At 44.6% G+C, this 16,236-nt stretch overlaps 3 protein-coding genes across 3 annotated transcripts; 2 read left to right on the forward strand and 1 right to left on the reverse strand.

Annotated features, from left to right (window-relative positions):
* Window positions 1-1,224: 1,224 nt before the first annotated feature.
* Window positions 1,225-3,419, reverse strand: HOO65_080094 (endothelin-converting enzyme 1; the record flags this gene model as incomplete). The annotated part of the gene is made up of 3 exons (XM_071004189.1): window positions 1,225-2,559; window positions 2,628-2,749; window positions 2,810-3,419. 3 exons carry the CDS (start codon window positions 3,417-3,419, stop codon window positions 1,225-1,227), a joined length of 2,067 nt encoding a protein of 688 aa, XP_070856325.1.
* Window positions 3,420-8,487: 5,068 nt separating this feature from the next.
* On the forward strand, window positions 8,488-9,450 carry HOO65_080095 (1-phosphatidylinositol phosphodiesterase; the record flags this gene model as incomplete). Its single annotated transcript, XM_071001435.1, has 1 exon — window positions 8,488-9,450. One exon carries the CDS (start codon window positions 8,488-8,490, stop codon window positions 9,448-9,450), a length of 963 nt encoding a protein of 320 aa, XP_070856326.1.
* Window positions 9,451-14,460: 5,010 nt separating this feature from the next.
* On the forward strand, window positions 14,461-15,991 carry HOO65_080096 (1-phosphatidylinositol phosphodiesterase; the record flags this gene model as incomplete). Its single annotated transcript, XM_071004255.1, has 3 exons — window positions 14,461-14,536; window positions 14,689-14,763; window positions 15,117-15,991. The coding sequence occupies 3 exons, from the start codon at window positions 14,461-14,463 to the stop codon at window positions 15,989-15,991; spliced, it is 1,026 nt and encodes a 341-aa protein (XP_070856327.1).
* Between the last annotated feature and the right edge of the window lie 245 nt (window positions 15,992-16,236).

A 16,236-nucleotide genomic window follows, 5' to 3' on the forward strand; every position in this document is an offset into this window, starting at 1 on the left:
AACGGCGTTAGAAGGGGCTCTTTATGTCTAAAACTAACCCTAACATTCACCTCAATTTAGCGAGGGGTAAATGTGCTGGTAACCCTGATCTAGGTTACCGACACTATTGTCTTCCGATCTTTGACTGCAGAATAGATCTTAATGTTTGAATCAGTTGTTTTTATCAAGGGTTTTACGCTACGTTCTTGGACTTCACTCCTTTTGTATTGTGCTCATGAGGGGATTCATGATAGGGTGTCAACCCTTTCATGGGTGTTCAGCCACAAGAGGTATGGATCTTGGTTGTGAAGAAGTTGGGGCAGGTATGGGACGCCACTTAACCTGCTTAGAGCGCCTCGCAACATATTATTATGCTTTGTCTGTTATCTCATCCATCTCATCTACTTCAGCCTCTTGATGTTGGCTGCTTTGGACTGCTCAAGCAGGCCTACAGTTGAGAAATTGAGCATCCGATTAAGTGCTCAATAACCTATATTTCAGGACTGACTTCTTTACAGCATTTTGTAGCACCCGTTGAGCCACTGTCGTAGAAAGGAACATCAGGGGAGGATTTAAAGTGCATCGCTGTTACGGCTGAGCCTGTGAGTTTATGGTTACACGAGCTTCACAGAACACAATCACAAGACATGCCTACACAACATCCCCACTATCCTATGATAAAAACCTCTTACCCATTTGGGTAACTTAGACAGTTTCTTCCCTTTCCCATCTAGTGTTGAATCTTTGATTATCTCTAAACCGCCTGTACGACAAATCTACAATCCAACCCATGATAATGTCAGGTAGCAAGTAATTGGGATATCTGGGGAAAGGTATAGTGAATAGTTTGGGCTGCTTGGGTAATTTGTTATGTTTTTTATGTGATTTTTATCTTGACGGTGTAGAAAAGTGCAATGCATTCTTATCATTCATGTTGAATATTTCTTTGCTGGTGAGGCCTTGGGCTCACCGCTTGCAATAGAGATTCACATTACAAAAAGAAAGATGTCTATTGCTTAGGCTGGTAAATGTATGTAGTTGTCTACTCCCTGCATCTTCAGCTATTCTCCCCAGCCAATCAGTTAATCATATTGAGTCTAAACAAACACGCACAACACAGGAGTAGTATGTTTTTTGGTGTACAGTGCAGTTTTAGCAAGCTCTATCTAAACACAAATTAATTATCATCACTCTCAAAGACTCCCCAACACCAACCCTGAACCAGGGCTCTCCAACATTCAAGTTTTACCACATCTTGCAAGTCGGCTCCTTAGCTGGGCAGTTGAAGGCTTTTAGGAATTCCTCGCTATTGGCTAGAGAGCCAGTGATACGTGCCCAGCCAGGTAAGTGTTTTCTTCTGGAGATGTGCCCATCACGCGCCAGGAAGTTGCCGCAAAAATGATTGGCAAATGATAGAAAGAATAGCTGATCACGAGTGAAAAAGTCGAGACCTGGCAACAGATCACCTCCTTTTCCCTCATTATCAAGCTGCTTCCATGCCAGATAAGAAGCTGACAGACCACTAGCATCGGCAATGTTCTCGTCCAATGAGTTCTCACCATCGACATAGTTTTTGATTTTGACATCACCATGCAATACTTCGTTAACAAGACCTGAATATTGATTGACGAAGCACTGGGTTCGAGCACTAAAAGCAGCTTCAGTGTTCGGAGTCCACCAGCCTGAAGCTTCTGAAAGAGCACCAGTTTCATCATAGAGATGGCCACTCGAGTCAAATGCATGACTTATTTCATGGCCAACAATGAACCCATAGGCACCATAAGTGATGTATGCAGGCACATCAACATCGAAGTTAGGGTACTGCATCAAGCCAGCGGGAAGCATTAGGCTATTTCTAGGGCGTACATAGTGTGCATTGGCCTCATTGGGGTTAATTTGCCACTCGACGAGATCAGTAGGTTTGCCAAGAGATTCCCACACCACTTTCAGTTTCATATGTCGCAGGGAAACTTCATTTTCAAAGTGAGTCCTGTCGCTAACCACTGCATCCCTGTACATGTGAGCCAAATCATCAGGGTCAGTAATTTTTGGGCTAACAGTCGGGTATCCGATCTTTTCCTTCATGTTCAGCACCTTTTTAACAGCTTGTTCAGTGCTATCTTCATCCATCCATTGAGTCAGTCGAAGCTTCTCAATGTACGCATTCTTGAGGTTAGCCACTATTTCTTTACCCAAATCTTTAGCAGCTGGTGAAAATGCCTTCTCAATAAAGAAACGGCTCATGATGGCACCAACACTTTGGTCAACGTGAGTGATACATTGATCTTGGCGGCTGCCCTGAAATTTGGAGAGATTTCTCAAGTCTTTCAGAGGCTTCAAAATCCTATCCTCAAGGAATGGCTCATATCTTGTAATGAGGCACCATCTGAAGTATGCCTTCAGGGTATCAGGGCTGACGCTTCTCAAGATTCCGGGAAGCATAAGGAAGTACTCTGCATTACGCACAATAACACGCTTGATAGGGACACCTCGAGGGGCAAGAGTGTTGATAATGTCTCGTATGCCAAGCTCAGGCAGTAGTGCATTGACTTCCTCCAGAGTCATAACATCGTACAGTTCCTACAGTAAGACAAAGTTAGTACTGGTTTCTCCGTGTTGAGTGCAAGAAGGCTATGGGGAAAACGAACCTTTAGGTTGAGTCTCTTGTTGTGCAGGGGCGATAAAGAGGCAATCTGCTCTTCCAATAGAACAAGATCCACCATGGTTTCCGGAGTGGTCTCTGGATAGAACATAGGGAGGACCTCTTGTACTGCATGGTAGTAGTGAAAGAGGAGTTTTTCCGAATTGAAGTCTAAGGGCGAAGGCATACCGAAGTCCATGGGCGCAGTGAGGCCAACAGCGATTTGGTCAGGATCAATGTCATCAAATACAGGGGCAATTGTGACTAAGCCAGTGATGTCATTAGTGAGAAGAATGAGTAAAGAATCCTTGATGCTCTCAGCACCATCCATTTCAGCAAGAACCTTCTTTAGAGGCCCAATACCAAGGTCCTTTATGGTGTCTACATCCATGCAGGCATTGTAGATAGCCTTCATCTTGTAAAAGTTTTTAGCATCCTGGGAACTCGAATCTATGCCAGCAGGCAGTGGACCCTCGCCGATTTCGCGAATGATTGTGTCGATATGGTCCTGAATTAAAGTGGTAGTGGTGACTGCATGCTGACCAGGCTTGAGCTCATGTTTCAAACGCCAACCACTGCAGGCGAGCTCTTCAAAACTGCTGCATGGGTCCAGATCAGCATAGTTTGAAGGCAAGTTGGAACGGAGGTCTGCAGCAATCCGTTGGCAGGCAGGGGTATTGCAATATCCAGGGTTTGATGTAGGAGCAGCCTCATGGTCTGCTGTATATGATGCAGACTCACTTTGAGCATCGATTGCATAAGCTAAGAGGCCTAGCACAAAGACAGAGCTGAATACCATGATATTGAAGATTTGAACTGATGTGGGAGTATAAAACTAGATCCAGACCAAGCCAAAGAGAAAGTGACACAGAAAGTTAGAACGATGGAAGAGAACAACAAATCTAGTATTCCTATCTCAGGCAAGGCGAATGTCATTGGTTAAATAGAGCCAGCTAAATTCATTGCCAAGAGTGGGCCTGTACTATTGTAGACAGTGTGATGATATTTTTACAATGGCATAAAAATGGCCCCCAAACTCTTTTCAACTCTATGGGGGCACTAACCAAGTATAGACGAGCAAAGCGGCTCGTCTCTTAAGCTCTTTTGCTGACAAACAGTTAGCCCGTGTCACCAATTATGCAGCTCCGCACGGCACTAAAAGTGCCGATGAGGTCAAGGCCAATTATCTAGTGATCAAGAAGACAGTGAGCAACAAACAGACAGGTCTTCAGCCATATGAACTCCGAAGGCCTGGGGCATGTATCTAGAACACCACACAGTGATAAAATCTCATACAAAGACACCTTAGACCTTGTAAGATTCTACTTACACCCTCATGAGACAAACGCGTTTTTATTTTGTTGGCCACTACAATATATCAGATATAAAGTCGCAGTGGTCGACGGAACATCCTGAGTTATTGCTTATACCTTTCTGCTCACACTCTTTCTCTTTAGTTGCCTAGACGCCTGTCTATTCTGATGCAGTGCTGGGAAATAGCTCTTGTTCTGAACGGGAGGAACTCAAAGTGTGGGTGCAAGCGAAATAGCTGAGTTTTGGTGTTGGACTTTATTTTTTGGTTGGCGAAAGGGTGGTGGTACATGGTACTGTTTATGCTCCCCCAAATGATGTAAGTGCCTGAATGCTACAAAACAGAGAAACAACATATTATGCAAAAGGCTAGGGAAGAACACAGCCCCTGGCCTGGCTAAGTAAGCACTGCTTCACTAGGTCAAGAACTGTATGCCTGTTGGCCTTCACTGGAGCTATTGCCGCAGGTGATGTCTTTCGGCTTGAGTTGTGATGATTTTGCGTAGGATCAATAATAAGGTAGAAATGGCCCAGGCTGACCGGAGAAACGCGGACTAAAGAATTGTCCCTAAACGCCCATGACACCGACAGCATGGCTATAGTACTTTGAGCGACATATGTGCACTGGCCCAGCCTGTGCCTGTGCTTTCTTCAGAGCGTGTGCTATGTTATTAAGGTGCAAATAATCTATCATTACGCTGCGCTAATTAATGCGAAGTGAATATGTGAGTCAGGGTTACTAGGATTGCTGACTCCGACCTAGCTCGCCCAAACGTTAGGGTTAGTATCAGACATAAAGAGCATATATCTCGACTCATTACCCCTTTTAGCGCCACGTTGTGGTTGTAGCTAGGCAGTACTAATGATAAAAACCGATAGCTGCAATGACGGCCTGACCATGACTACGCTTTATTCAGCAATGCCTTTGATGCCACTTTGGCTCCATTCGCAGGCCATATTCCAGGTTCCTCCAGCTATCAAGCTATAGGTCCTTTCATTGATGTACGACATGTTAGGTATAACTAACAGTATATATTAGGAGAACGTACTGAATGTCCTAGAAGAAATGATAAGTGATTATTGAAACTGTTATGTGTTTATCTAGTTCTTGCCTGAAGAGCGGATCTCAACCGTTTTATATATCCAGCACTACCACGTCTAGATCAAGCACATGGGCCTTGAAAGAAGGCCCTTCATGTCTGATGCAAACCCTAAAGTATGGGCGAACCAGATCCTGGTAACCCTGACTTAGGTTACTGATAGAGATCCGCTATTAACTCTGTGAGTTATGGCTGCCAAAACTCGCCTCCACTTGTTGGCGTAGTGTCCCTCATAGACAGTGATGAAGAGAAGTGCTTAGGCTTGAGGCCTTGCTGTATGTATCATGAATTTCCTTCCTGTCTTCGTTGAGACGATCTTCGTAGGGCTCGCTAAAGATACCCCAATGAAACCCTTTGCTCAATATTGCCCCTTGCACAGGACTAGCACCCGTGCATGTTGCTGACATAGAATATCAGGCTCATTGTGTTGTCGGACAGCGCCATAATGAAACACCAAGCCAAGCCCAACTACTTATATCCTGCAATATCGCCCTTCTCAAGATGCCCTCGTTCATCTTTTCTCTCATGACAATATCTCCAATGGCTCTCTCTGTCCATGTTCTCAAAATCTGTCTGCCTTTTTTAGTCTTCTATTTTTTGATATCTTGTATCAAAATTCCTTTTCACGCCTGTCTATATGCGCTTCTTTATCGCTGTAGGGCCTTAGCCCGGAGCTACAGTTCTGCTAGTATTGAGACTACTGGTGATGGATTTTGTTATTTAAATCTAACCCAAAGCCCTGAACAGACGTACAAAATGGACAAGGGAATATCTCTAGCCAAACTGTCTATTCTTGATACTCACATCTTCGCGAGTCGCAGTACTACTAAGCGGTCATATGGACCTTGGATTACCACTAACATTGCATACTACAGCACCAGCTAATTTGATGCTTGGTATGACATCATGGTAAACCATGGAGTTGCTTCCGGAATATATTACGCTTAAATCCTCTTAGGTACACGCTTCAGCTTCATTGACTGACACCTAGATAGGCACTTCTAAAAGGCCCCGACACCTATGTCAATCTGCCAGCATTCAGCGATTAGTAATCCTCATGGCTGCCAACATATCTGCCCTGTGGAAGATAAAATGCGGCATCGCCATCACCCCCACTTTCAATATGCCTTGCGAGGTTGGTGTTGTGTGTTTTCCCTCACAGGTGTCCGGCGTCACCACACATATTCCATACTAGTCTACATAAACATATGTGCAAAGATAACCCGCGATCGAAGATCTACTGGTGACGGCCTGAAAACCAAAGGAAAAGCATTAAGAACTTATGAAAAAAGCTAGAGGGCTTTTCGTGACATTCGCGTAGTACCGTCGTAGCTCAGCTCTCCCTGCGTACGAATCCAACAGCTATAAAGACGACGACAGGGAAACCTTGAAGAAATGCATTTATTCTAAACCTGTCGCGAACGCATGCACCGGCTTACGATTCGAGGGCTGTCCTCATCAGCACCCACATTGGCTCACTAGAAAGCAATTCAAAGCGTCTTTGAATCTCCGACAAAAGGAAGGGCTGAAGTAGTGTTTGGCTTACTCCAGAAATCCAGAAATACACGATAATTCATTCCCACGCCTGATCGAGATGTGAAAGACTTGGTCATCTACGTGACCGAATGTAGAGGTGACTTCCTGGAGTGTAAATTTCCTAGAGGCATGACTACTAGGAACTGGATCGTCCCCAGTGACTTTGTATACATTATGTGCCATGCGTCCTGTCTGCATGGTATGGTAGGGTAGGCCTTATTTTGTTTTACAATGATTACTTTTAGATGCCAAGAACAGCTAATTACTCTTAATACACAGGGCCCTTAAATCCGAACTCTCAGGTGCAACGATGGGCAATCTGCATTAGCCCATTATATCACAACCATTGCAGAGAAAATGAAACCTCGTGTCATTTTTGGAGCAAGCACTAGGATCGTCTAACAACCACGAGGAAGAGAAATAGCACAGGCTACACATAACTACAGAAAAGTCCGCGTTCAGCGCCACCTGGCTATGACAAGGGTTGCATTCCTGCCGCGCTTTACTGGGGTGATCTTCTTCGGCGACGTCTAGGTTTGCCGTCTATGCTAGCATAAGTGTCTGTGAGAACCAACTTAGCGAGTAGTCTGAGTCTTTAGTGAAGACTTAGGTGCGGGAGCGTGTATAAAGTTGATCTTGTATTGTCTGTCCGTTCTATCTGCTAACGAGTGATGGTACGAGCTACTTAAGTATCTGGAAGTGAACCCCTTCTCCAAACCATACCTGTCCTTGTGACTGAATCTCCAACCATTAGTTCACGATTAGTAGTTGGAGTATACGATTGTGACGTATGAAGAGTAGTCACGAGGGAAAGATGTGACATGGGTGAATTGCGCTCAGACCCATCCCTGCGATCACATGCTTGTAGTAGAGCCGAGGAAATGCTGCCGACGGAAGCCGAATTTTCACAGTGTCATAATTTGGCCCAAGATACATAAATAAGCTATAAAGGGTCCAAACAGTAGGGAAGAGAATGATAACTATTCCCTAGACGTTCAAAACTGAAAGTTGTAAAATATACTACATCCCGATATACAGGCCCTATAGCAGCATATTCGGATTTCATGCTCACTGGCCTGTTTTCACGCTTTGGCAAGACTGAATTGTAGATGAATGCAGGCCTGCACATGGCTTTTTGGTCAGGCCTACATGTGTATAGTCGATATCTGCTCAACATAGGGCCTTGGATGCCATTTGTAGGCTGAATAGAGGTGCCGGCAGTAGGCAAGCTAGCAGGTCCACCAACATATGCTTTCTTTCATACTATAGAGCTCTCTGTGTCATAATTGGCTCATTTAGTAAAAGAATACATGAAAAATACAGGATAAAAACGCCAGCGCTAGTTTTTCTTTGCCATTTGTAGACCCTGGTAAGGTTGTAAGGGCTAAGCAATAACTAACACATGTCTCCGGCTTGCCAAAGCTTGTTGTCTCTAACTACGATTACGTTCTGACTTTAACCGCGCTAACACCGCGGCTATGCCTGGTCACGACTTTTTGCCCAACAAGAGGTATGGAAATGTTCTGCAGAATGTAGAAGTAATGACAAAGGCAATAGGGCCTAGGAGTATTTACCTTCGCTTTCGGGCACTTCGGCTATTCGAAGCTTAGGCTATTTCTGCTATTTTGTCAGGCATGGCAACTAGATCCGACTACTTCCATGCGCTGGTTGTGGCTTGGCCGATCAAAGCTACCTGATCAGATTACGGAGCTACTGTCACTGTTATCTCCGGCCTTGAGATATTGGTACGACAGGTGTAGTTTAGCCAAGTGACAAGACGACTATTAAGGCGGGAGAACGCCCACTGTCAAAGACTTTTCAAATGTCTACCATTCCTCATCGACTAGATTTCCTCAGACACCTGTGTCCCTTTATCCCTTCCTGATACTTCAGCAGTATTATTTTGTATCTGTTGCTGATATGCGGTTCTCTCTCTTTGCCACTTTCGCCTGTCTGGCCTTCACCCACGCAGGCTCCTATGACGGACTCAGTGAGATGTGGTCTTTTAATCTCGACGATTTCCAGAAAACTGATTGGATGGGCGCCCTCGCAGATACTGTGCATCTGTCAAGTCTGTCTATTCCGGGAACCCACAATTCCATGACGGACATTGTCAATAACAAGTTGGCACAAACCCAAAACGTGGGTCTAGCTGGACAGCTTGATGGCGGTATCAGATACATTGATATCAGCTGCCGATACATCAATGGTGTTATGATGGTGTATAGTGGGCTTTTTGACACTGGCTACACATTTGAGAACGTCTTGACTACTTTGTTTGACTTCCTCGATGCCCACCCACGTGAAGCTGTCATTCTCCGTATCCAGAAGGGCGGCATACTCGATGAGTCCACAGAATTTCTCAGTTCCATGAAAGCACACCTGACAGCTGGCTCCAAGTTGGGAAATCGTGCTGCCGAGCATATCTATTCCAAGAAAGATGGTGCTATCATCCCTACTCTTGGCGAGGTTCGCGGCAAGGTTCTTATCTTGCAGGACTTCAAGACAAGTCCGCCAGGTCTTTATGGAATCCCCTGGAGTTCGCAAACTGTCTCTTATTACAATCGCAAGATTGCGGTTGGTAGAGTGCTGTTGCCCTTGAAATGGAAAGGCATTAAATCCCATATTAGTCAGAGTCTCTCCGAAAACGATAGCAGGCTGCGCATCACGTATGCTACCGCTAGTATTGGCGCCAAACCCATTGACATCTCGTCGAAGAATGGTCTAAGTTTTGCAATGAACAGATATATTGGCCGGCATCTCTTGATCGATGAGGGCGATTGCTTTGGCGTTGTTGTCATGGACTTCCCCGGCTATGAGGTCGTTGAGGAAATCCTGAAGCAAAACGACCAGTATCGGGCCACTTCCCCAGTGTCCCCGTGATTGCACTGCTATCTCTAGCGCCGAATAGGCTGGCTTTGAGCCAGCTATGGAGATTGGCTTCCTTTCCGAATGGTAATGGCAATGAGACTACCCTTGTTAACAGGACATTGCCTTTCTAGCCAGCTTATTTCTCATGGCGCATGTGGAGTTTCCATCATCATAGGAACAAATGCGATGGCTGTATCAATAGGCTTGAAGTCATAGCGAAGCTGAGTTTTGCCATGGGGGCGGCAGCCAGTGAAGCTATTACCAGGAAAGAGTGGCGGGACGATAGAGTGATGATAATGACATGAGAAAAGAAAAGCTAAAATAGAAGGAAAACATTAGAATACTCAAGTGCAATAGATAATACAGTGCTATTAATACTACTCCCGCCACCAATAGATGGCTCTATGAAGGGGACTGTCATTCATTCAGAAGTAAAATAAATAAACCGCCTCGTTGACTAGGAATTAATGAAACTGCTAAGCTAAGTGTACTAGCTATAAACGTTCCGATTGCTAGATCTATGCTTTGTCCAGGATGAGGCAATGGTGCAAAGAGTGATAAGTGTCTGGACTTTCTTGTCATCGTGATAGAAGTACTATACGTATTTTGGAGATTGTGCGCTAAATACTATCCCTTGGGGAGGTTTAGCTGCGCATGTCGTATATCAAAGCGAGGGTTATGGTTGCGTGGCTGTTGGACTAGGATCATGATCTGTGAATGGAGTTAAAGCTATGGCATAGGGAATGCCACATAGGACATCTATCATTGTCATTGATAGCGCTGGCCGTCATTTAGTAGAGTAGGGCTGTCTGGGGTTTGGGTCGGGAGGCAACGAACCTTCAACATTTTACGTTATAACGAAGCCTTAAAAGCGACTAGCGCGATCTCAGATGGGTGCAAACCATTAACGTAAGTTACAAGTGAGCGCCTAATCCAAGTGAGTGCCTAATCTTTTTACCACCTACATTGTAGATTCTTTTATAAAAACACAATAAAGCATCTTATCAATTAAAACTAAGTGTTATTCTCTTCTCTAGATATCTCAGAAGCAATGTGACATGTTCTTGAGTTATGACTGGCTTTACTATAAATTCCACACTGCCTTTCCCTCACCAGCCCTGACCTTCCCTGACCACCACTTCTGGATGATTCTGTCATCACCTGCACATCAACATCTTTCTGATCAATTTCATCTCTTCCTTCGCCTACAGTGAGCTTTCCTCCATTCTGTAGCCAGGTCCTTTTTGCTCTACACTGCTTACTAACAGTCACATTTGCCTGTTGAAGAATCTGGTTCTCAGATTTCAATAAGGCATTGTCATGCATTATTGCCTTTGTTCCCTTTGAAAGTTACTTAAATGCCCTAAGAATTGATGAAGGAGCTTCTTTGATGCCACCTCACTCATCTTTCGAGGTATTCAAATTGTGCAGCTACAGACTCCAACACTGGCGATGGAGGAGGCCGGCCTCCTGGACCCTTGGGTCTCAAAGACCCCAAAGACAGTGCTTGAGGCCAGCTAAAAATCTGAATACCTCAAAAGACAAGTGAGGCATGATTGAAGTAACTCTCCCTCATGAATTCATGAGACACTTAGGTCATTTTCAAAGGGAATAATGGAAATAATGCATTGGAATGCCTTATTGAAGTCTGAGAACCAGATGCTTTGACAGGCAAACATGACTGTTAGTAAGCAGTGTAGAGCAAAAAGGACCTGGTTATCAGATGGAGGAAAGCTCACTGCAGGTGAGGGAAGAGATGAAATTGATCAGAAAGATGTTAATGTGCAGGTGATGGCTGAACTATCAAGAAGTGGTGGTTAGGGAAGGTCAGAGCTGGCAAGGAAAAGGCAGTGTGGGAGATTAAGTAAGGCTGGTCATAACTCAAGAACATGTTAGATTGGTGTCAAGACATCTAAAGAAGAGAATAAAAATCAATTTTACTCAATAAGATGCTTTATTGTGTTTTTATGAAAGAATCGTGAATGTAGGTGGGAAAGAAATTAGGCACTCACTTGGATTAGGCGCTCACTTGTAACTTACGTTATGTGGTAATATGAATGCAGATATGAGATGGTGTCAGAGAAGCACCTACATTAGGGCTTGGGCCCCATCAATTCTCGTCTCGGGATTGTGGTGAATATATGATCTGTGTAGATAGATTAGCACCTCGACTACAATGCCATCTAGAATGCTGAACGGCTTTGATAGTTGCTATTATGAGTTTAGAAATTGATTCTATAATGGCCGAGTAGCGGGAGATTTTATCAACTTTGCGGCCTTGCTTTGAAATATCTATGCCTGCTGTAAGACCATAAATCCAATGCGTGTTCCTGCTACTTTGGCTAACATTTGGACGTCAATTGTGAGCGACGTACCTTCGGGCGACGCCTACATGCGCACCTCCGTAGTCTTTAGGGCCCCATAGGTGCACACTGTCGGTTTTAGGGTCCATGGTCACATGACAATCTGACCCTGACCCCACTCTGAGATAGACTTACGAAGCTTCGTAAGTCTGTCATAGAGTTTCTTTCCTTCTTCATCAAGCATTAAGAATCAGAAGAATCGACATACATTTCTAGGATCGCTATACGTACGAGACTCACGTATCTATATGCATCAATGTGAGTGATTATAGCGCTGGTTTACTGTGGTCAATAGCTGCAGGGTTACAACTGCCGTATCATAGACACAGGCGTAACACCCACAACACTACGGCTGAATACCCATGAAAGGATCAACGCCTCATGAATCCTCCAAGGACGTAGTGTAGAAGTAAAACCTTTAAGAAACAATAAGATCTATTCTACAGTACTTGATTATTTTGATGTGCGGGCTATGCCGAAAGCGGTAGCTTACGTACCCCCATGATTTTAAGGCAATTACTACGTCGGCATCACATTTTACGCACTCTGATTGGCTTCAACTTACACAAAGGCAGTGAAGCTTGGGCACTAACAGCCAGCCAAATCTCACAAGTAGCAACACTACAGCTGCTGTGAATTTTTTCTTCTGGAAGGGCCATTTCACAGCCTTTATCGTTATACTGTTTATTTTTAGCTGTCTTTGTGTTCAAATCTAACCACTAAAGGAACAAGTCCGGCTCTTCTAGATCCTCCCTTGATATTCCTTTCTGTCATAGTGGCTTGATGGGCAGCATAAAATGCTGCAAAGAAGTCAGTCTTGGACACATGGATTATTGAACACCTGATCACATGCTCGATTTCTTGACCATATGCCTTCTAGAGAGGCCCAAAGCAGCCAATGTCAAGAGGCTGGAGTATATGAGATGAATCACTACCATGTCAACGTACACTATAAGCATGCGCACCAAAAATTAAACAATTTTAGTTTCTTCCAGTTGATCAATCAATTCTCAACCATTAAATATGCCTCAATCAAATAACAAGGGTAATATACTTCTTGCTCTTCAAGCCCTTCAAAATGACCGAAAGTTAAGTCTCCGACAGGCCGCAAAGACATACGAAATGGGCTAGTATAAGTTACGTCGCCGGCACAATGGTCTTCAATCTCGGCATGAGTAGACGCTGAAATCACGAAAACTATCTGGTCTAGATGAACAGACCACTGTACAGTTCATTATCGACTTGGATTCGCGAGGATTTCCTCCGCGACTTCGTAGTGTTGAAGAAATAGCTATTAAACTGCTTGCCGACTGCGATGCGTCTAGTGATCGCTATCGCCTTCCAATCTTTAATGCCCATGAAAGTCACCACTCGATCGACTTTGAGAAACACTGCAAGGATAACAACATCATCACACTTTGTCTGCCATCTCATTTAGAATCAGGCCATGTAAACGACAGGACGCTTGAAGATGCCCTGCCAAGTACAATGGTAGTAAGAAAAACAATTTCATATGGATCTAAATATTGGTTCTCGGGTGGACAAGATTGAGCTAAGCTTTGTACAGAATCTGAGTATGCCTCTGGCTGAACAGCATTATGACGTTGTCAAATACGTTAACGCTAGTTCCTGATATGTTAAGTGTGTTACAATGGTCTGTAATGGGCTTTTTGGTGCAAATCTGTGTGCTCTTTTTGCTTGTTGTTTTAAAGACCGGTACAGCAGCCCGCAAACCCTCTCCAAGAACCTTCTCCAGTGTGTCCATCCTGGTCTTGCTGGCTCTGGGGATCCAGGTGGTGGCCGCATACGTCATATGTGGTAGCATGCATGCTCTCACTGCTTGCATCACCGACTTCGGGGGGCACCGCTGTGAACTCTACTGATGCGGCACAGTACGCTTGCTGTCTTGCGAGCTTTAGTCGCCATCTTCATTGCCACAGATCATACTGAGTCCTAGGGAATTATGTAGATAGACTAAATTGAAATTCTTCTTGCAAGATCACCACACATTTTGCCACTGTCAATGACATGGAAGTAAGGTCGCCTCAAAACTACGACGAGTAGTGATAGCATAATATACAAATGGCCGGGAAAGAGCACATACATATATTGGGCCTACATGGAATAAGATGATATCTGCGGCACATCTTGGTGGAATACCGGTAGTCCGGCTTGGGCCTCGTCGGCAATGCCTGGGGTCACCCGCCGTCTCCGAACCTGGATGTTGTTGTTGGACCGAGATGACATGGAGATAACAAAAAGGATCTAGGCCATCGCAAGGAAAGGCAGCGGGTATTATTAGCTATATTGCTGCCGGCACGCGACAGTGGATTACTAATTGCACTATACAATCATCTAAACAAAACAAGATCGACCTGTAGCGCTCCGGACAGCGGTTTTATGCCTTCAGCTAGTGTGATCCATGCGTGCTTGACTGGGACTGCGGATTTATGTTTTGTCTAGATAACTTCAAGTATTGTTAGTCTCTTTTTGAAAACTCCTTTACACAGATGAATAGTTTTTCTTATGGACTCAGCTTAGTGGCTCCTAGCAAGGAAAAGACTCTGTGGACAAAGATTTAATGTCTATAAAAGTATAATATGCTGAAAGGAGGTGCACTTGGTGTATTCTATACCTGAGAGCTAGAGATGTTAAAGTGATGCTGATGTCACTGTCGAAGGCTGTCTGTGTGCAACACAAAAGGCTAGGACGTATATCCAACAAAGGCACTGGCAGTAAGGCGCTTCTTTCATGAAAACAGGCCATCCAGAAATAGCGATACACTTTGCCCGATACTTCGCATATAAGCCTGTCTACTCATAGCTAGTGCTGCTATTTGATATTTGACTTTAGACTAGTCAATATCACGTGTATATATATAGTCTAGGCTTCTGGTCTGATAGGGGTCTCGAAAAGCACTGGCTGGAGGCGCATTGGTCAGTAAACAAAAGCTGGGATATTGGTATGTCAAGCCATTGCGGCGCCAATACAATGTTCTTCCCCGCTCGCAGTATACTAAACAAGACGTGGCAGCTTCTTGGCACCGGTTTTAGCTTATCCGACAAAGGCCTGTCGAATTGGTTACCAATGTACCATCACGGCTGCGGACATACTTGGATATCAGGGAGACGAGTCTGCCAACACCCGTCTGCAATAACTATTAGTATTGCATCATGCCCACTCTTTAAAGGATCTGTATCCTATCTTTCTCTATTATCCCACGGCCACACCACTCATACTCTGTTCTCCCTCCTCCTTTCAAACCCTGCTGACCTTTGTGCCTAACTAATACATAATCCTAATTTCTTTGATTAGTTATCGATGTGCGCTTCTCTCTTTGTCCTGCGGTCGGCTTTTTGGCCGTTAGCTATGCTGTAACCTACAACGAAATCGAGGACCCTTGGTCTTTTGATGTCTATGCCGCCTACAGAGACAACTGGATCGACCCACTTGCTGATGATACCCCGTTGTCAAGTTTGGCCATTCCTGGTACTCGTGATTCCATGACATACGGCCTCAAAAGCAGTCTCAAGCAGAGCCAAAATGCAAACCTGTACTGGCAACTCGCTGGCGGCATCAGGTATATCGACGTTACCTGTGTATATGATAAAGATGATATTCAAATATACCATGGACTTCTCGAGCCCACCTTCAGTCTCTCAATTGTCCTGGAGACAGTATTTGACTTCTTGGATGTAAACAAGCGCGAGACTGTCATTCTCCGCATCCAAAGGGGTGGCATATTTGGTAATTCCGAAATCTTCTTGCGATACTTTAATGAATATTTCGTCCCCGGCTCCGAGCTTGGCGACCGTGCCGCCCAGCGTGTCTACTCCAAGGATGGCGGCATTACTACGGTACCTACTCTTGGTGAGCTTCGCGGAAAGGTTTTCATCCTGCAGGACTTCGAGACGAGTCCCCCCGGCAAATATGGACTCCCTTGGAGCCCAGATACTGTGTCTAGCTACAAACACAGGTTTGCTGTCAGTACTCTGTTTTTGGAGTCAAAATGGAATGGGATCAAATCCCATCTCAAAGAGGCTCCTTCTCCGGATTCTGATAAACTGCGTATTACCCACACTACAGCTACTTATGGAGCTAGCCCCATTGATGTTGCAGCTAGGAATGAACGCGATGTTGGAATGAACAAGTATCTTGGCCGTAATCTTCTGAATAAAAGGGGAACTTAACAGTAAATATTAAGAGGACGTACTGAATGTCCTGTGAAGAAGAGAAAGAAGGAGGATGAGTGATTATTGATGTTATCTATGTCTATCTAAGTCTAGTCCCAGGGACGGATCTCGGCCGGTTTATATATTACCATGTTCTGGGTCGAGCGCTTGGGCCTTGGATGAAGACCCTTGATGTCTGACGCTAACCCTAACGTAAGGGTGAACTGGATCAGGGTCAACAATCTTGGTAACCGTGACTTAGG

This window comes from Ceratocystis lukuohia, assembly GCF_044167205.1.
Source record: "Ceratocystis lukuohia strain C4212 chromosome Unknown Supercontig8_pilon, whole genome shotgun sequence".
In the NCBI taxonomy this organism is placed as follows: domain Eukaryota; kingdom Fungi; phylum Ascomycota; class Sordariomycetes; order Microascales; family Ceratocystidaceae; genus Ceratocystis; species Ceratocystis lukuohia.